The 22,602-nt window shown below is 32.8% G+C and overlaps 1 protein-coding gene across 2 annotated transcripts in view; it reads right to left on the bottom strand.

The window, feature by feature from the left end:
* Positions 1-22,602, bottom strand: part of LOC127878920 (von Willebrand factor A domain-containing protein 5A-like) — a 91,489-nt gene that overhangs the window by 22,494 nt on the left and 46,393 nt on the right. For both annotated transcript variants that reach the window (XM_052425477.1, XM_052425479.1), the window contains exons 4-16: positions 21,986-22,155; positions 20,160-20,268; positions 18,034-18,138; positions 17,342-17,468; positions 15,411-15,549; positions 14,041-14,120; positions 13,239-13,353; positions 12,151-12,321; positions 10,071-10,260; positions 8,999-9,222; positions 8,790-8,813; positions 701-715; positions 18-49 (exon numbers count right to left, since the gene is read on the bottom strand). In XM_052425477.1, coding sequence (XP_052281437.1) covers positions 18-49; positions 701-715; positions 8,790-8,813; positions 8,999-9,222; positions 10,071-10,260; positions 12,151-12,321; positions 13,239-13,353; positions 14,041-14,120; positions 15,411-15,549; positions 17,342-17,468; positions 18,034-18,138; positions 20,160-20,268; positions 21,986-22,155 — 1,501 coding nt within the window. The remainder of the gene's footprint in view (positions 1-17; positions 50-700; positions 716-8,789; positions 8,814-8,998; positions 9,223-10,070; positions 10,261-12,150; positions 12,322-13,238; positions 13,354-14,040; positions 14,121-15,410; positions 15,550-17,341; positions 17,469-18,033; positions 18,139-20,159; positions 20,269-21,985; positions 22,156-22,602) is intronic.

The following is a 22,602-nucleotide window of genomic DNA, read 5'->3' as shown; positions in this document are numbered from 1 at the left end:
AGAATAGTATACTTTCCATCAATGTTGCAGCAGAACACATCGCCGTCGCCTAAAATCCAATATATAAAAGTAAAATTGAGTTTCATTTTCCTGAAACATTGAATAGATATTTGTTAAAACTACTTCAAATTACACACAACTGCAGCAGACTTCAATTTCTGTAAATGTTTAAAACAAAGCTGAAATATTCCTAAACAATTAAAATAGCACAAACAAACACATTGAGCATACATCAAATTGCTATTTAGATTCGTGTAGAGGGAACAATCGATCATTTTTACCATTATTTTGGAACAAACACCATAATTGACCCCTTAAACTACCCGTTAATCTTTCACATGTCTTAAAAGCCAATTATGCAAACACAGCTAATAGGCGCGTGCGTGTTTTGATTGGTTGTAGGCCGAATGAATGCAGCAACATTCAGATCAGATCTTACATGCGCCTGTCATATTTTAAGCGTTGCGGCAGCATGACCGGAAAAACATGCGTCGTGGCTAATTAAATTTTGAAGTCCAGGCACAGCGGGCCGCTGTGCTAAAATATTATGTAATCAAACAGATGGACAACAAACGTATTAGCAATAGATTAATGTTTTCCAAGGTTATTGACATTTTTGTTTTGAGTGCTCAGACAAAGAACATAGAAATTGAACACAATCAAAAACGTATGTAATACATTAAGATATATATTAACTTACCACTAGTGTTCCACCCTGAAACGAAAAATATTAAGAATGTTAACATGGCATTATAATGTGATGTGAACAAATAAATTTCACAAAGATTCAAAGTTCTTAATCAATGATGTTTATATATTGATTGAATAGCATGCGAATAATAAATGTAGATGCAGAACACAGTTTCATTGCCTAAAATCCAAAATATAAAAGTAACATTTAGAACACTTTTCTAAAACATTGAACATATATTAATTTAAACAATCCTTTATATATAGCATCTAGTTCCTATCCAAAACAAAAGGTACCCAATAGTCAACAGCACTACCCAATAATCTAAATTTCATTTTTTTGCAAGACAAAAAATACTCAGGCCATAGTGCTCATGATTTATTTCTTATTTGATTGTGAATCCCGACCTTAGACTTTGATTAGGGTAACAAAGTAGAACACACAAACAACACATGCTGATCACTTCTGCAAAATTAGAAAATCCCTCTATGCTGGACAAAGATATACTCATAAGAAGATCATTTGATGCTTAGGGCAGATCTATTATAATTTATATTTGACCTTTAATTGTTAATGTAAAATTTAACATACCGGTATTAACATATTTTTGTGCATGACACTTTCACTCTGAAATCATGCTTTTCACTTGTGCAAATGTATTTTTACTCAATGCAACCTCCAGACCAAATATTAAGGATTCAGTGCTGATATTGGGTTTGTTGTACCATGCTTATCATTTCTGGCAAACTGATTTTCGAATTCATTTATGAAGGTCAAATTACATTAAAGAATAAATGTTGATTTGATTTATTTGACCTCTGACCATGTATTGCGACCTAGGGACCTAGTTCATGCCTTTAATAATTATACGGTTATTACTGTCATTACTCTTAGCTTTCGGACACTTACAAATATTTATTTTTTAAATTGTCCAAAAAATTGAGAAGCAAAAAATATTTTAAACAAGGCTATTGTCAAGCAATATGGTCCCCTACCGGTCCACCATTGTGAGAAATTCAACCATTTTCAGAATATTTTTTTTGTTTTTTTGGTTGCCATAGCAACCACAATTTTAAACGTAGGAACAAAATTAAATGACGTACATAATGTCCATATTGCCATCTATCCATGTTACAAGTTTTATGAAAAAATATTAAGAACTTTTTAAGTTATCGCAGGATCCAGAAAAGTGTGACGGACAGACAGACTGACAGACTGACAGACAGACTGACAGACAGACAGAGCGCAAACTTTAAGTTCCCTCCGGTGAAACCGGTAGGGGACAAAAATACAGGCGCTCACAATCTTATAGACAAACACATGTGTTTGAAAATTTAGATACACTCTTAATCAGATACAGGTATATAATGTGTACAGCTAAACTGTTTATAAGAATATTACCACTTGCTTTCGATATAACATGCTTTATGGTATAAATTACTTTGATGTAAGTGTCACTTTAAGCTGATGGGTGAAACAAGTGTATTTTACCTTTATACATAGTTATCTACCCAATAATGTAAATGTTAAAAAAAGCGTCATTAACTTTGGATGAAAATTCAAAGTCGCAAAAATAATTATTTTGCATAATATCGGGCGTCAGAAAATATAGTGTCCAAAAAATTTAGAGTAATTACGGTATAGATAAGAAGGGTTAAAAACACACAATTTGGGGATTATATATTTCAACTATGTAAGTTTGAGTGACATGATCGATGCAGTTAATTGATGCATGTTGCATTTAAATATTTCATGTTTTATGAATAAGTATAACCATATTTCTTTAACTTTTTTGTACTTGATAGAGAAACAAATTACTGTAGATTTTTACATAATCAAGTATAAATAAAATATGTTGTATGTATCTTAAACAAATATATATATATATATATCAAAAAATATTATATAGGCCAAACTGGCGATATACTTAGAAATAGACGATCTGTCCATGAACAACAAATGCGAGACCCCTCAACAAGACAGATGCCTTTAAGTAAACATTTAGATGATTGTTCACATTATGAACCAAAATTTAAAATATTTCCATTTTATAAGCTATTTTCGAACAATATTTCAGCTAGGTTAGCCAAAGAACAACATTTATACATGTATTTAAACCCCAATTAAATTTCATTTGAATATTTATTGACGTTATGACGTCATAATTGATATGACGTTATCTCCGTGACATTTTGACGTTGTAATATATTGTATTATGCCCTGATGAGCTGTGCGAAACGCGTTGGCTATATCAATATACAGTTTTATATCCAGTAGGGATAAAGATATACATATTTCATAGTAAAAACACTCTTTAATTCTAATATTTCGCCCAAACGGGCTTTATCAAAGTTTACAAATACGAATTCACTACATAGTTATAACTGTCGTATACACCAATAAAGTAAATGTTTTACAACGTCAAATATGACAGGAAATGACGTCATGACGTCGTACTTTACCATGCGATATACAATTGCGCCAAAATACATAATATACATGACATTTCGTTGTATGGTTCTTATACTTGATCAGAAATTCATGCCCATTGTAATTTTCCAAATTGAATTTGATAATAAAAAGTATTACAATAACATCATATTGTTATATCAATAATAATAACTATATTAATGATAACAATAATTACTATAATAATAATATAGATATTTACTGTACCAACCTAAAAACAATATTCACAAAATCAAAATTCCTATTTTGTAGTCAGCACTATTACTATAATATCTCAACATTAATTCTTATTGACTATATTTATCAACATTTAAACAAATTGAAATGATTAATAATTAATTATTTATAATAATTTTAATTCCAATCTTTTAAATGAAGTTAAATTCTAATGTATTGTGTTCATACATATGCACACATATATACGCATTCCTTCACACATGTACATATTCACTCATATACTTGCACATATAATTACAGGTACACAAATAAACACCTACATGTGTATATACATACACATATACATATATATATACACACCCACACATATACTCATATATACACACATACATATCCACCCTCTCACATACTTACGCTCGCATGCACTATTGTTGGAGAATTATGCATTTTGAAAATAGTTATCGTTACTTAAACTGTCTACACGAATCTCGTATTGGCCTACACTATCGCCTATAATTCTGCCATACTAAATCGGAAGCTGCTTTTGTGTTAAGTCCATTTGGAACTTCTGTCTTAAACAATTGAATCCAGTTAAGTTCTTTTATCTTGCGGTAGTAATCCGAATTGTCTCTAATATTTTGTAAAACACATACTCCCATGTCTTCTACACTATGTTGTCCGGAGTTAAAATGTTCAGCAACAGGTTTGCTTCTGTGGTGCCTTGTATCTGCCTCATGCTCCTTTAATCGTTCTTTTAGTGAGCGTGATGTCTCCCCCACATAAACTATTTTGTCACACTGTATACAGTTTATTCCATAGATGACGTTACATGCTTCACAGGTCTGCCTTTTGCTAATGGTCACTCCACTCACCCCTCCACGGTTGTGCAACCCCCTTGTTAGCATGTCACACACTACACACTTTTTGGTGCATCTTTTTACTGGATTGACATTCCTTGTCATAGTACGATTGGTTTTTTCATGCACTAATATATCTGCTATGTTCTTGTCTCGTCTGTATGCAACAATAGGCATTTCATTAAAAACTTCCTTCATTCTATTCGACTCGTGCAGTAGAGGTAGGTGCTTTTTCACAATATCGTGTATGCGTGGTAGTTTTTTCGAGTACGTAAGTACAAGTGGAACTCTTTTTATGTTTTTCTTCTTGTCTTCACTTGGTTTCAAAAGAGTATCCCTATCCAGCTTGTCTGCTCGATCAAATTGCCTGTCAATGATCTTTCCGCTATAGCCACGTCTACGAAGATAGTGTTTTAATTTTTTCTTATGGACCTGATAATCTGTATCTTTAGAACAGATTCTTTTCAGTCTAATGGCTTGACTATATGGAATGGCTTCTTTTGTTTTTCTTGGATGGCTTGATTTGTAGTTTAAATACATGTGCTTGTCTGAGGGTTTTGTGTATAAAGATGTTATTACTTTCCTATCTTCTATCTTCACGATAGTATCCAGAAATTCTATTTCTTTCCCACCAACTCTCATTTCTACTTGAATACTTTCATCAATCTGGTTTGCAAACATAAGGAACTCATTAAGTTTTTCCAGTCCATGTGTCCAAAATCCAAATCCATCGTCGATGTATCTTTTGTAAAAGATTGGTATGAACTCATTCTTCATTAGTTCTTCATCCCATTTACGCATATAGGCACATGCAAAATTCCTCCCCAACTTTGAGCCTATGGCAACTCCTTTTCTTTGTTTATACTCAGTCCCATTGAATGTTATAATATTGTTGTCAAGAACGGTGGTTATCATTTCTTCTATTGCTTTTGAAGGGATGTTTTTGTCTGTTCTAGTTTCAAGTGCTTCTCTACATGCCTCTAAGCCTTTTTGTTTAGGAATGGATGGATAAAGTTTGATAACATCAAAGCAGAAAAGCATTGTATTTTCTGGAATTTCATTGGGGATTTCTTGCAGTTTTGTCAGAAAATCTGTTGTATCTTTAATATAACTTGGTGTTGTTTCTACAAACTCATTCAACTCTTTCTCTGCAACTTCTGCCATGTTTTCTGTGGCCGTCCTAATGCCATTCACTATTGTCCGCTATGGATTGTTATTTTTATGGATTTTTGGATTTCCTTTTAACTTTGCTTCTTGGGGGTGTTTTGGTATTAAGTAATCTTTCAGTTCCTGGTCAATAAGGCCGTCTCTATATAATTTATTTGCTACCTTTTTAACCGCCCTGCTTGCTTCATGTTTATACTTTCCGTTGTTTTTTTCATAAGAATCACATTCATTCATTTCCTTCTCCAGATTTTTGATATAGTCCTCGGTATTAACGACCACAACTCCTGATCCTTTGTCTGCGGGTCGAATGATTATACTTGAATCATTCAGCAAGCTTTGTAAGGCTTTTGATTCTTTGTTACTTATATTTGACTGAACTCTGTCTTTAAGTCCATATAGTATCTCTCGTTTTACCGCGTCAATATATGTATCAAGACTTTTTTCTCTCCCAGGTGTTGGTGTAAATCTACTTTTTTTCTTCATCCATGGTTTGATATTATCTTTCTCCTGATCATTTTGTTTATCATGGAAATACTCTTTAAGACGCATGCGTCTTTCCCACTCATAGAGATCGCTTTGCAGTTTTGTGATGTCATATTTGTTAGTTGTAGGTATGAATTTTAAACCTTTTGATAGAATTTCTTTTTCATTAAATGTTAAATCCCTGGAAGATAAGTTTATGATTGTTGAAAACTGATCCTTTGTTACCAAGTCTCTGTCTGTATCTTTGTGTGGATTGTCTTTGTTTATAACCTTCTTTTTGTCCTTAAAACATGCATGTTCCACTTCAGATGGTTTCGGAATTCGTACCATTTCATCATGCGATACTGTTTTGACTTGGGGCTTTTCGGGAAGTTGTTCCATATCGAACCAGTCAAACTGAGACGTATCTTCAATTCGGTCATGTGATACTTTTTGTTTACTTTTCACTCTTAATGAATCAAAATGTCCATGTTCCATTTTCAAGAAAAAATACCGCTTTATTTTTGTACTTTTTGTAACCGGTTCGAAATTCAGAATTTGAGTTACACCGTTCGTTACGTTGTAGATCTGTACAACAGCTGAATATACCGTAGCCGCTGCATAAATTTCTGCTTCTGTAGCCCATGAAGACATTCTGCCATCTTTATGACTCTGATTTGTTATATGAATGTTGATGTCCTCATCTATATATACTGAATACAGATTGGTGTTGTTGTGCATATGGTCAACTATCTTATCTCGTATACATGCATGTTTCTCCACAGATCCATAAATGTCCAAAGCAATACATCTGTAAAAACAATTCCCATCTCCTGCTACATTTTTCACAATGAAATCATCTAATGAGTTATTAATGTCTCTGATGTCAAAATTAAGCATACGTGCCTTTTGTAATTTGTTTTGTTTCCGTTCATATAGACTCCTTTGTAAATGATTTGAGTTTTCATTATGAATATCAACATTGTTGCTTTGTAATTCTATTATCTTACTTGTAATAGCCTTTTCAGTAAGTGTAATCAACCGCAATGACGCATCCTTCTTGACTTTGGCACATTTTTCTCGAGTTTCCAGATCCATATCTATTTGTGGTTCCCATTGTAATTTAAATCCATTCGGCACTATTCTTTCCGTGAGGCACTTATTTAAGAAATCCGCATGTGATTTGTAACGTAGCAATTTACTCTGGTGCGATGTTATGTAGTTCTTCATACTCATAAATCTTTTAGGAGTGTAATGTCAATACTCAGTTTTATATCCAGTAGGGATAAAGATATACATATTTCATAGTAAAAACACTCTTTAATTCTAATATTTCGCCCAAACGGGCTTTATCAAAGTTTACAAATACGAATTCACTACATAGTTATAACTGTCGTATACACCAATAAAGTAAATGTTTTACAACGTCAAATATGACAGGAAATGACGTCATGACGTCGTACTTTACCATGCGATATACAATTGCGCCAAAATACATAATATACATGACATTTCGTTGTATGGTTCTTATACTTGATCAGAAATTCATGCCCATTGTAATTTTCCAAATTGAATTTGATAATAAAAAGTATTACAATAACATCATATTGTTATATCAATAATAATAACTATATTAATGATAACAATAATTACTATAATAATAATATAGATATTTACTGTACCAACCTAAAAACAATATTCACAAAATCAAAATTCCTATTTTGTAGTCAGCACTATTACTATAATATCTCAACATTAATTCTTATTGACTATATTTATCAACATTTAAACAAATTGAAATGATTAATAATTAATTATTTATAATAATTTTAATTCCAATCTTTTAAATGAAGTTAAATTCTAATGTATTGTGTTCATACATATGCACACATATATACGCATTCCTTCACACATGTACATATTCACTCATATACTTGCACATATAATTATAGGTACACAAATAAACACCTACATGTGTATATACATACACATATACATATATATATACACACCCACACATATACTCATATATACACCCATACATATCCACCCTCTCACATACTTACGCTCGCATGCACTATTGTTGGAGAATTATGCATTTTGAAAATAGTTATCGTTACTTAAACTGTCTACACGAATCTCGTATTGGCCTACACTATCGCCTATAATTCTGCCATACTAAATCGGAAGCTGCTTTTGTGTTAAGTCCATTTGGAACTTCTGTCTTTAACAATTGAATCCAGTTAAGTTCTTTTATCTTGCGGTAGTAATCCGAATTGTCTCTAATATTTTGTAAAACACATACTCCCATGTCTTCTACACTATGTTGTCCGGAGTTAAAATGTTCAGCAACAGGTTTGCTTCTGTGGTGCCTTGTATCTGCCTCATGCTCCTTTAATCGTTCTTTTAGTGAGCGTGATGTCTCCCCCACATAAACTATTTTGTCACACTGTATACAGTTTATTCCATAGATGACGTTACATGCTTCACAGGTCTGCCTTTTGCTAATGGTCACTCCACTCACCCCTCCACGGTTGTGCAACCCCCTTGTTAGCATGTCACACACTACACACTTTTTGGTGCATCTTTTTACTGGATTGACATTCCTTGTCATAGTACGATTGGTTTTTTCATGCACTAATATATCTGCTATGTTAAATATATATTTAAAATCCCAGACACGTGTTTTTACTTTTATTATATAATATTCACAATCTGGATGATAACATTGAACCAGGAAATCACTATGTTTATATATTTTATTTACGTCTATGAATAACCTGTTTCAAAATGATGAACTAGCAACAAAGATATGTACAGATCATGTCACATCCTATTGTGTATTACGAACCATTTAGCGTGAAGGCAGCAAAAACACAAATGGGGAAGTGATGGAAACAATCGACCAGTCACACATCTAATGGATCTATAATTTGTCTCATAGAAATAAAGCCAGGATAACTTACAGAACCATATTCAGCAGACTGGCTCTGGAAAACAAAACAATACAATATATGTAAATAATTGTAAAATTGTCAAACCGAACAGATATGCTATTAAGTATTTATAAGATGTGTATCATTTAATCATAACTAATCAGCACTTGAAGTGTATGTCCAAATCAAATTACTCGCTTATATGATAACTGCTTAAATAAACATCTGTGCTCACTTACTTCATTAAACCCCTTCACAAATTCCTCACTAACGGTGGGTATAGGACAGGACCTTGGTTCAAGTTTACCCTGAACTTTCTCACCCTCAGTGTCCACAGCAACAAACGATGTAAATTTAGATATAATGTTTCCATGACGACTAACGTCAACAATCTGTCTTCTCAATCTCAATATGCAAAGGTAGTTAATCTGATTGGTGTTGTCACTCTGAAGCTGACAGTCAGCTGATGTGATGAGAGACAAAAAATACATTTACCACAGATGTTGGTATTTACACATATGGTCTGTAACTGACCACAAATATATGCTCAGGGTAAACAGATTGTTCATGGAATTAATGTTAGTAAGATGGCAATGTAAGAGTTTCTTTATAAAAAAAAAGAAATGTGTTTGTCAGAAACACTATGTCGCTTTGATTTTTTTTTACCTTTGACCTTGAAGGGTGACCTTGACCTTGACCTTTCACCACTCAAAATGTGCAGGTCCATGAGATACACATGCATGCCAAATATCAAGTTGCTATCTTCAATATAGCAAAAGTTATTGCAAAATGTTAAAGTTGGAGCAAACAAACCAACAGACAGACCAACAGACAGGGCAAAAACAATATGTCCCCCACTATAGTTGTGGGGGACATAAATACACAACTAACACAACAAAATACCTTTAACAAAAAATTACAGTTGTAACGCTTTGTCCATTTGTTCCTATGTAATTGTCCTTTAAGACAGCTCTGACCAACTTTGAATTTTCTGACTTTCTCTGAATAGTATACAAATTTATAATAACCAATAACATAACACAAACAAGTTAAAGAATATGAAATACATTCCCCTCAATTTGTAATAGTTACTAAGCTTTGCAACTTAGTGCAGTCCGATCATTTGTAGTGAGTTAAAACCGTTACTCAAAAAAACCCTGAATAGTTGAATATAAATAAATAAATAAATAAACAAATAATATATATACATATATATATATATATATATATATATATATATATATATATATATATATATATATATACATATACACACACACCGGTATTCATTTTTCCTTCAGAAAAACTAACTTTCAATCTCCTCTTGGACAGCAGCTTCAGCATCCTGCAGCTGCTTTATCTGAACTTTGGTTGCCAGGCAATTAACAGGGGCAGACTTACTGACCTTTTTATCATCAGATAAGGTGAAGGTCAATGTAAAGGTGATGGGGTTATTGTTTTGTAATCCTTTCAAGGAAAGGGTACTTGGAGCATATACAGTCTGCAAGATAAACAGGATACACAGTATTACCAGTATTTCATTTCAAAGGCAATTAAATGTGAAACATTTGTTTTGGAAACAAAAGGGTGTGAATCAATGTAGGTACTTTAAAAGGATGCTTTAATCTTTTCCTTTAGTGATAAATGTGCATTATAGACAGCTATCACATACAAAAACATATTTCTTAACTTTCCCTTAAATAGCACGGCATGGCCACTACAGAATAACAATCTCACATATTTTTAGTATTTCAATGTCGAAATTGCTTCTTTCTCTGATCTTTATGTGCATGCTGTTTCCATGATTTAGTCATTTTTCCACCTTTATCCATAGTTTGTGAATGTTAACAGGAAAATCGGGGATAGTTATACAAAGTTTGAAAATCATTGGGAATGTTAACACTATCTAAGTGTAAAAATATGAAATCTCATACAACAATATCATTGACAATAAATATTGCCGTTGTGCAAATATATAAATAATTTTATGTTTTATTTTGTTTAAAGATAATGTCATAGTTTAACTTCAGATGGGTTAACAGAGGAAGAGACTGACAGACATAAAACAGGTACGCATAAGCCATATGTTTAGTGTTACTGAGTTAAATGATGCTATCTTATGTAGCTATTGAGAAATTACAATTTTGAGTTTTTATCTATTTTAAGTTACTATGACCTTGCATTTAACCTATAATGGAAACTGAAACGTATTGCTACATCTTCACATATTTCTTTTTTACAGTTTCTTCCAAGAAAATTCTGTTCTAACTAAGAAATTGCAGTATATCCAGTTTTAACATACTTTTATAGTCAGTTCAGTTTTTGCAACAAGAAAGGCTAACAGATAAACAGTGGAAGGAATTTACAGTCAGACGTATGGACCACCTATGGCTCAACGCGTAAACAAAGTGAAGATGATCAGACCACCAGCTTGGTGCAAAAAGATTACATGTGACATTGACATAAGAAGGCACATGGTACCTTTTTGCACCAATGGGGCGAGATGTACTTTTTGATTTATTTCAATTTTAAGTTTGGTTCCATTTTTAAGTCTCAGAACCTGACCTTTGACCTCTGGGGACAAATGGTGATCATCTAAAATCCTCACAAAGCAATTTTAACTCTGCAAAGTTTCATCAATGTAAGTTAAGGGCTTTGTGAGAAATCAACTTTTTGTTTCGTAGATTTTTCCCCCATTTCAACCAGGGCAGTCAGTTATCCAACTTAACATTTGAACTGGATTTTAATACGTACATTTTAGTTTTTTGAATTTTAAGTTTTAGTAACTTAGACCTGACCTATACACTCTGGTGACAGAGAATGATCATTCATAATTCTCACATTGCACTTTTAAAAATAAAAAAAATCATCAATGGATCTCAAATACTTTATGAGAAATTGACATGAGTTTTTGTCTTGTTGTTTCTGTGCTGTTTTCAACAGTTTTTGAGTCAGATCTTGTCATTGACATAACCAACTCAAATGTTTTCCTTGGTAAGCTGGTTTACCATCACTAAGAGCATATACTTATCCTACTGACTGACAAATTCCTGACTTGAATTAGAGGTAAGAGGAGATTAGCTGGGAGGGGACTTGTTATTCTTTCCCTCATAAGAAGCGGAGTGAAAATGGCTTTTGCAACCAGCAGTCAGTTCAGGTTTTATGCTGTTTGCTGCTCATCAGTAAGTAAGGATTGGAAATGAAGCCTTTCAAAATCTAATGTAGTAAGAAACGTCTTAAATTAAATATAACTTTCTAAGGAACCACATACGCGTAACAAAACACAACTATTTACAATAATACTACTACAATAAACAATCACTGAAAACAAAATAAAACAACATAAATACAACAAAAGAATGAAATAAGTAGACAACAGAGTTACACTAACATTCATTTCTACCCCTTTCAGCAATGCAAAGAATGTCAGTCTCTGGCCAACAGTCAGCATAGCCGGGAGCTCAGTTGGTATGGAAACAAGAGACACACCGGGGGGCAAGTCCCACGTGACCTCTAGGTTGGTCACTGCTGGCTGCATTGCACATTTCAACAAGGACACAACCTAGAACATAAAGTCATACAGAAGTTGATAAGCTTATACGGGCGCACTCAGGTCTACACAAAAAGATTCACCACTTAACAAAAATGTATATGATACACAAAAAATATCACATCTTTTGTAACAGCTTTAGTACAATCCATTATATTTTGTTGGTATATTATACATGACCAGTCAATAAATTAATTACAATTCCAATGCCCTATGCTCTGAAATAATAATAAAAGACTATTGCCAAGCAATATATGTCCCCTACCAGCTCCACCATTGTCAGAAATTACACCCTTGTCAGAAGTTTTTTATATTTGTTGCCAGAGCCACCATAATTTTTGACGAAGATACAAAATGAAATGACGTGCATTATGTACATATTGCCATCTATCCATGTTTCAAGTTTCATGACAAAAATATGAAGAACTTTTAAAGTAGTCGCAGGATCCAGAAAAAACGCCATTTCCAGCAGTATTTCTAGTCTGATTGTTGCCATAGCAACCAGAATTATTGACGTATGAACAAAATGAAATGACGTGCATAATCTCCATATTGTCATCTATCCGTGTTTCAAGTTTCATGAAAAAAGATGAAGAACTTGTAAAGTTATCGCAGGATCCAGAAAAGTGTGACTGACATACAGACAGACTGACAGACAGAGCGCAAACCATAAGTGAAACCGGTAGGGGACAATAACAATTCTATTTCATCATTCAATCATCATTACAATGCTTAAAAGACCAAACAAATAATTTCAGTTTGAAAAAGTAAAGTACGAAATATTTCCAAACTGAAGTCCTTTGTGTATAATTATACCAACATTGATTTGTTTTTACTTCTTGCTTAAGCTTGATTGTATTGAAAGCTTTGGACTAATAGAGACAATTGTCTTTTTCATTGGCAGAATCAGAATATAGAGCAAAATTCACCTTGGGCTGTATGCGAGCATCATCTGCTATGAACTCAGCCAGCCCGTTCCCTGCCCTCACAACGCCTTTCACGAGGGACGTAGACAACCCTTCGCCAATACCAAGTGCGAACACTCTACATAGAGACAATTACTTGCAATTCAAATACAAAAGTCACTGCTTATAATTACTTCTGCGAGAAAATCAGGTACTTTGTACAACATTTTAAAAATAACACTGAGCATAAAAGTTGCATATTTCTATGAGCATTAACAACATAAATATGCTTAGTTTTATGCTATGAATAAAACACCCTTCATCTCACAACTAAAACAGAAAAACTGGCATTCAATTTTTATATTAAAATATAATTAAATCATACAAATTGCGTAATTATACTTTTAAACTATTTCAAAATTTAATTTTAAATTGCAATGAGTGGTTTAACAGTTTGATTGTTGCAACAATATTGTCTTTATGCCATGAAATATAGTTTTTTCCCATTTTAATAAAGATGATAATTCATCAAACAAAAAAACAAAACATAGCATTATCATATTCTAATGGATGTTCTGGGAAAACTTGGCCAAATGCATGTGCGTAAAGTGTCGTCCCAGATTTGTCAGTGCCGTCCGCACAGGCTAATGATGGATGACACTTTCTGTCCACACTTGATTTTCATTAAGAAGAGACTTCTTTGAATGATAACTCCTTTATTAGGAGACTATTAGCAGACTGCACAGGCTAATCTAGGACATCATTTAATGCACATGCATTAAGCCCCAGTTTTCTCAGAACGCGTCTCAAATTATACTACAAGGACCTGGTTGTGCTACAATGACTCTTGATCAGAGAAATCCCGTGTTCGCTGTTTCCAACATCACCGTCTGTCAGAAGGAACACCTGCAACACCAAACAAGAGTGAAAACTAGGTATTTATCAATTAAAGTGTGGGCCCTCCCTGGCGATAATATGCAAAGAAACCACATGGATAAAAAACACTATAAGTGAAACTGATGGATGTTCACTGTTGATGTGGTTTGTCAATGTATGGGTTTAATGACAGCAACCTGAAACAAGAAATTGAGCCAAATGCTCTTTAAAAGATCAAGGGACCAAACAAAATGTTTGACCTAAAATTTGAATAAAATAATGTAACAATATTTGCATGTCCGGGCTATGTTGCATATACGTTTGTAAATATGGGTCATACGTGTCAGTGAAGATTTTCAATTATTGTTCTGTAAATTACTCTCTTGAAAGTCACTGATATGGTGTGACCTGATAATATGCACATTTCCACCCTATAAGATTACAGCATATAAAATTTCATCAAATTTTGATCACACGTTTTTGAAATATTGTTAGGAAACATAAAACTTCATTAGGTACTGTTTCATTATTCATAAAAAGGCAACATCTCCCTGCAAAATCTTCTCTGCCAATCAACTTGACAATGTGCATATCCAACCTATAGAGATGCTGCATATGAAGTTTCATCAAATATGGATGATAAGTGTTCAAGATCTTCTGGCAACACAAATAATTGTTCAAGAAGCAATAACTCCCTTAAAACTCAATGAAACTGAATGACAATACAATATGCGTAAGACTGTCCTTTTATGAAAATGAAAATACAGGGGCCGCAGTGCATGCCAATATTTTTCTGATGCCCATTCTATGCACTGATACTCAGATAGAGGGAAACCACTGAATAGACTTCAACACAATGCAGCTTTACCCTTCAAAAATTGCTGACTCAAGTCTTAACATTATCTTGAAGTGTTGACAAATTACCTGTAAAAAAAACAAGTATTTGTGCATGTTTTCACTTTATAAGGAAGGTTAAAAAAAACAAGAAAATGGGAAAATGACAATCTGCAACAATAAAATTGTGACCCCATCAAATGCACTGTTTGATTATGACAAAACTCATTGAATATTTAAAAAATAAGATATTAGTGTAACTGAAAACAAAATTTCATAACTAGAAAAAATGCCAACAGTTGATGGTGTTGCAATTTTCAGCGAATAGATATACAACTTACTTTTTACAGTACTGATTATTTTCAAGGGCACACAATTAGACTTTCAAATAAAGATTGAATGTTAGCATGGATGGTTTTTCTCACTAGATATTTCTTCTTATTTGTCTTTTAAGTAAAAAGTAAAATATGATCTGCAATAACTTACATTTCTGGGCTGTTTCTTAACTTTGGCCTTGAGGACGTGTTCAAGTGGTTTGTACATCTCTGTACCACCCATGTCAGCCTCCATTGTCTTTTGCAGTATCAGGGCCTTCTTCAGGGATTTCTCAGTGTAGGGTTCACTCCTGAATAGGGTTTAACGTTACTTAATATACATCAAATGCTGGAATACATGCAGTGATTTCTCTAATGTGGAAATTGAAATTGAAGTAGATGTTCAACAAACCATTTAAAGATTCAACTCTAATGTCTCTATGACGCTCAAAATCAACGAAAATTTCGTAAAGAATTTCGTAAAATAAAGTTAGCACCTAAACGATCAGTGTTCCGTATAGCTAGAGCCACAATGTCAACGCTGGATTTGGTATGATTACATAGATTTGTGTAGATACAAAATGCTCGTTTTTATTTATTTGTGGACACAATTAATGCCATTTTAATTTCCCGCGAATATATCTTTTCATACGACACACGAAAACTAAAATGGTACCAATACAAAACAATAATTAAAACGAGCATTTTTTATCTACAATCATCTATTTTACCAGACCACATCTGGCGTTGAAATTTCGGCAATTGCCATAAGGAACAATCATTTTTAATTGTTTAGCTTTATTTTACGAAATTGTGTACGAAATTCCCATTGATTTTGAGTAGTAATGTTACTTTAAAATTAAATAACTGCAAGGCAGCATTTTTGAAAGAAGTAATAAACTATAATAGTTATACCCCTGCATTTTTTGCGAGATCTGTTTTCAAACGTTTGACGTGACGTCATCAGTACTTGCAGATTTATTTTTAATTTTATAAAATAGATTTTTGCGCTTTTTGCTGCAGACGGTGTCTAAAAGATATGTGTTTGTTTTCTTAAATCTGATTCAATTCTATTGAAAATAATGCTTTTATTTGTGTTTATCAGGAACCTTTGTATAAGCCTATTGGTATGATTAAATCTATTTAAGAATTGAATAGCTTTTTTTGCATATATTGTTTAAAATGTGGGGAACATAACCTCTAATTTGAATTAAAAGGATTGCTCAGCTAATTCATACCCTGATGAAATTAAGAAAAATGCTATCCAATTCTTTTAATTACAACCTACTGTGTTTAACGTTGCAATTGTTATACTATAAAGGCCACAACTGACTGTTATTCCATGAAGTACGATATTGTTTTACTTTCATCTTCGTCCATTGGCATAGCAAACATGTTTGCGCCAAATGACTTTATTTTACTGTATATATATATATATATATATATATATATATATATATATATATATGTATATATATATATATATATATATATATATATATATATATATATATATATATATATATATATATATATATATATATATATATATATATATATATATAGATAGATAGATATATAGATATATATATATAGATATATATATATATATATTTATATCTTTATTGTAACTCAACTTATCGTCAGGTACAAACATTTAAATTGTTGCTGTTATATGAGTAATCTGAAAATTGACATATTGAGAAAAGATATGGGGTAATGATAATTTGAATGGCAATACATTATCCTGTTGATTCAACTCGATTTTATTTGTATCACATGTAAATTTGAACAAAAATCAGTGATCACTGAGGTCTGATTTACAACTATCGACACATAAAATCAAACGTCGTTAAGATTTGTGCAATTCAATCATGTCATTTGGCCATTCATTTATGAAAAAGTAGTATGGTTAATATAAATATTAACATTTGAATGTGAATATGAAGTGGAAAATATATAAAGGGAAATTTTGGAAAAAAGGTCATCTGAGCTGATCCTTAACTATGCAAAACAAAGTTACTAATTTGTAAAATATACTCCAAAAATGCCAAATATTGCATTGAAGGCATGGAAAATGATGTATGTCCTTGAATAGCTCACCTATCAAAAAGGCATGAGAACTCGCTTCCAAAGCTGACCACATTGAAATGGCAGGACGGGGGCAAACTCTTCAGAAAGAGAAGTAAAGCCTCTTTTGCATTCTTGATCCTGTCTCCGTTCATACTACCTGAAATAAGGGTTTTAAATGTACGTGTTATCTTGGTACTTGTGTTGCTTGAATGCAGAACACTATATTACAATCATGAGCCCCTGTCCAGAGAAAATATTCTAATGCATTTCAAAAGGGCATCAAGTCTAAAGTTAATTATGTTTTTTCTTAGATGAAAAAAGTTTTTTAAAACATTAAATGTTGTTCTAAAGCAATTGGTGATACTGAAATGTATATTTGCAAAGTTTTGAATCATCGCAGCATACACACAATGAATGTGTCAATTTACTGCCGGTATCACCAGCTATTATATACGCAAAAACTACACCATTTAAAAGTACCAACCATTCATTATTATTTTTTAATTTCAGTGAGGTTTTGTGTACTTTAATCCGATATATTTCCATAAGAAATGATGGAAAACAATTCATTTGTTGAAAGTATAAAAAGAATGGATCTTTACACAGTTTTTTATCAAAACACATGTTCACCAAGACTAACCAAAACTCATAAAAGGCAACATAAATTTAACTAAAACTCTTACTCTCAATAGCATATAGACCCATTTTAAATGTATGCTTACCAGATCGATCGATAATAAAGATGTATTCACCGCTGTTTGACATGGATACTTGTTTCAAATCCGGATGGAAACTGACCATCAGTAGGTCTTCTTTCAACAGTCCCTCTTTTATAAACAAAGCAATACTTAAAAGAGATCATGTCAAAGACAATTTTAATACACAAAGCATAAAACTAATCAAACTACTTTATCTTTTGCACAATAAAACATTTTGTTAGGTTTTATTTGTTCCCAGTTTCAGCAGTATTTCAGTTGGTTCACCCACTCACACTTTTCCTGGGTAAGCCGGTATACAAGTGCTTATATAACTATCCTACTGGAATATGAAGTAGACGGAGAAAGGATTTCATGACCAACGGATTCCATGATTTGTTGTTCAGAGCTCTTCCAAGTAAGCTAGCTGGCAGGTTACCCAACTTAATTAACCAATAAAACATTTGACATTTACTCAATAGCTACTGAATGCATCATGTGACTATAATTACCCTCAAACAAAACTAAGTTGAACATATAATATATTTATATCAGCCACAGGAACGCCTGGTGCATGCATATAAAGCACTTCTCAAATTGTTGTTAAACCTTTGTAAATAAACACTGAAATGGACATATTTTTTTATAAACAGCGAAAAAATTTGGGAACTGAAATGCAAAAAAAACAAACAAATTGTCATTATTTTGAAGCACAACTGAAATATATACTTAGTCCTATTTATAGTATTGTAATTTGTCATTTATGTTTATTTATGTTTTTGGACTCTTAAAAATAATATAAAATTTTATTGGTCAAAAATTTAGATTTGGAAAATATAATAAAAAATCAGGAGTCCGAACATTAAGAGGCAAAAATTAAATGTCCCAAAATTATAAATATATTGAAATAAAAGCAATAACTCAATGCACAATAGTGTTTCTACTATAAAATAAAAACAACTTCACAGCTTTGCTTACTTTATCCTGAAATGATACAGAACAAAAAGTAAAAACATAAAACATACTGCTTCCTTAATATGAAGATATCATTGAAAATGCTGTTGGGTGAAGCGATTGTTTTCCACCGGTATACATGGTTATTTACCCAATTGCACAAACATGATGGTCTATTCCCCTCATTCATGCGTCTCCCAGGTTTTACTACCTTAATCTGTTTGTAAAACCCCATGATGAAAGTATCACAAGATAAGCGAATACAGTGCCGAAATCTGGTAAATAGTGCTGTAAAATATTCTGTCCGAAAATCATTAATGATAGATGAAAACGCGCATGTCCGAAAATTAAGAGTCACGAAAAATTATTATTTTGGCCAAAAAGGGGATGTCTGAAAACTGAAGAGTGTCCGAAAACTTAGAGTAATTACGGTACCTTTTAGGCTACAGTAAGAAACTTATATACCTTTATACATGTATACACTAGCAAACAAGCAAATGAACATTATTGTCCAGTTTCTTAAATTGATCATAAACAAATGGTACCAGGCTTACAGCATTCTATTTCAAAATTGCTATTCATCACTTTTGTTGAAACATAAAATATTACTTAAATTGTACAATCTCACAAACTATTTTCAGAAGAAATGAAGCATGTCCTTATGATATTGCAACTTTGCAAATGTTATTGTTGGCTAATAATTAAATCACAGGGCCTAAATTTTAATATCATAAAATACCACGATTCTCAAAAACAACTGAATTCTTATCTTTAATTTGATACAAAGTGTAAATCTGTTAATGTAATAAAGAAATACATTCAAATTTAGAACTACAGAACAAAATTTCAGAAGCAGTTTAATGTTACTTAATACGGAGCCATAGGACTTCAGTTAATTAACGCAATTTTTTTTTCCAACATTGATGGCACAAATTCATTTAACAAAACGTATATGTCCCATGGAAATGCAATATAAACCTTTTTTGATGTAATTTAAAAATAATATGAATACATGCAACTGATCAAACATATACAGTAAAAATAGTAATAAAAGTGAGACTTCTACATTTTATACCAAAGACTTAAAAAATAAATGGCTTGGAATTAAGGACGCCGAACTTTCAAACTCTAGATGAAGCCCTGTGTTGCAGGACCAGTGATCCATGAACACAGATTGTAACTGTGAACCATCATGTTACCACTGTCTTTGTCACCATTCTCAAACACCACCTGCGGCTGGAAGGGCTCTGAATACTCGATGTAGAGAGTCAGGTCATGGTCAAACTTGAACTCCTCACCCAGCGAAACCTGACCACAAAATCGTTGTTTACAATTTCAGCTTATAAATACACTTGCTGACATAAAAGTTTGAGTAAATAATTTTAAAAAGTGAAGATGCAAAAGTGATTGTATCAATGGAGTCAGTTAAAAGATGATGTTTTGCGTGTTACCGTAAATACACAAGTTTTCTCACAACAACAACTACACTGTAACTAGAATATAACTGCAAAGCAAATAATAAAGTTATCTATACAATATATACATACAATACTGAGTTGATTGCTGTAAACAAATCTTAAAGTGGAGCAAATAACATTAAAAATGTTACGATATAGAGGATATTTCATCATGTCAGTGTAAGATAGTTTGTTATTTCACGAGTGATCATAGAAAAAATATTTTTACGAGTGGCGCAGCCAAACGATCTTACACTAACATGAACAATTTTTTTGTTTCTTTTATGCCCCTTTTTCAAGAAAATAATTAACAGCTGTTTCCCTTTCGCTAAAAAGTTACCCTTTCTCCCGTGGCATGGCTCAATACATTTCAAAACACAAAATGACGTCATTAGTGTGACGAAATGACGTCATAAGACCAGCGAAATTCTCCAGTAAAACTCTTTTACAATGTAAGTAAACGGTGAAAAAGCATAAAATAAAAAGAAAATTTGTTGGATTCGGTGAAATGTCGATTTTAATATACTCGTGATCATAGAAAAAATATATATATAATTATTTATGATAATCTAAAAATAGAAAAAGAAGTTACACATTTTTTTATTTTCACCGATGAAAATAACAATTTGTTTATTTTCACTGCTGTTATTTCACTGCAGAAATGTCATATTTTATCATTAGGCATAAAAGAAACATATCTTTTTTCTTCTCAAAGCAGAACAAGCTAGTGTGACGCCACGGTGAATGATCTTCATGAAATTTCTTTTTCTTCACAAAGCACCTCTTTATAATAAGTCAAGACAGTAATTTTTATCAATTTTTGGAGGTAAAAAATCTTGACTTAAAACTGGGTTTTACAGTAATGTAACAAATCAAAAGATTGCACTGTCAATATGGTAATTGCTCCTCTTTGGCCATTTCATTCTAGATTGACTGAAATGCTTTTTAATAAAAATCCTTGTAAATTTCTATTTTAAGCTTCAAGGAAGTTTGATAAAGATTCAAATTTAAAACAAGATATGCTATTGTCAGAAACACTATGTCCCCTTCTGCGCCGCTTTGAAGCTATATAGTTGACCTTTGACCTTGAAGGATGACCTTGACCTTGAATTTTCACCACTCAAAATGTGCAGATCCATGACATACACATGCATGCCATATATGAAGTTGCTATCTTCAATATTGCAAAAGTTATGGCAAAATGTTAAAGTTGGAGCAAACAAACACACAAACCAACCAACAGTAGGCAAAAACAATATGCTCCCACTATAGTGGTGGGAGACATAATAGGGTAATGGTCACTGTGAGGTTTGGGGATAGTAATACCTAGCAAACATCTTACAGCGCAATCACTATAATTATACCTGATACAACCATTCAATATATGCTGAGAGCAGGTACCCATTACAAGTAAAACAAACTGTATGAAGTCACATTAGCAGGTTCAATAGTCTAAGAATTTCTGTAGCAGAAAAAGTGTCACATAATAGAAATGGTAGATACAGTCAGTTTTAATTACAGAAAACAGATAAGGTATTTCAAAAGAAATTGGCAATTTTATTGCAAACCTTTGCAAGTTTTTCTTCACGTTCCATTTCAACTTTCAGAGATAATTTGTCAGAGGTAACTGCTTTAATCTTGTGGTACCCCTCCACGCTGGCCATCAACTTGAACTTATACGGCATTGCACAAGGTTGCACATAGGTGGATCCCTCTGCTGCTACGCTTCCTCCTGCATCTATACGACAGTCATCATTTGTTAAAAATCATTCATAATTTTTACTTTAATCCTAACTTGCTCTATTGCATCAAACGCTTGCGAGGTACGCCATGCCTACTTCTTGGCTTAAACTAGAATTGACATTACATTGGAGATATCTTAAGAATGCTCGCAGAGTCGGGACTGATCACTGGACCTCTCATTTGCCATGAGAAACCATATGAGCCATTTCATGCGAAAATCGGTCTTATGCCATGTGTGGCCAGCATAGGTGCAGACCAGCCCAGGCAGTAGAGCAGCCTAGTCAGGGGCTGCCCTGTCAGCTAATGAGACCACTTACATCTTGCATGACTACCGGTAAATAGACGACAGTGTAGCTCCTGATCACACTGTGTAAATGTTCAAGCTAGTGTGGAGCTATGCAGGCAGCATATAGCATAAGACTCATTGTCCCATGATGCAACT

This window comes from Dreissena polymorpha, chromosome 4 (assembly GCF_020536995.1).
Source record: "Dreissena polymorpha isolate Duluth1 chromosome 4, UMN_Dpol_1.0, whole genome shotgun sequence".
NCBI lineage: Eukaryota > Metazoa > Mollusca > Bivalvia > Myida > Dreissenidae > Dreissena > Dreissena polymorpha.
Note: the sequence above shows the minus strand (reverse complement) of the source record. Positions and strands in the feature narration are given on the sequence as shown.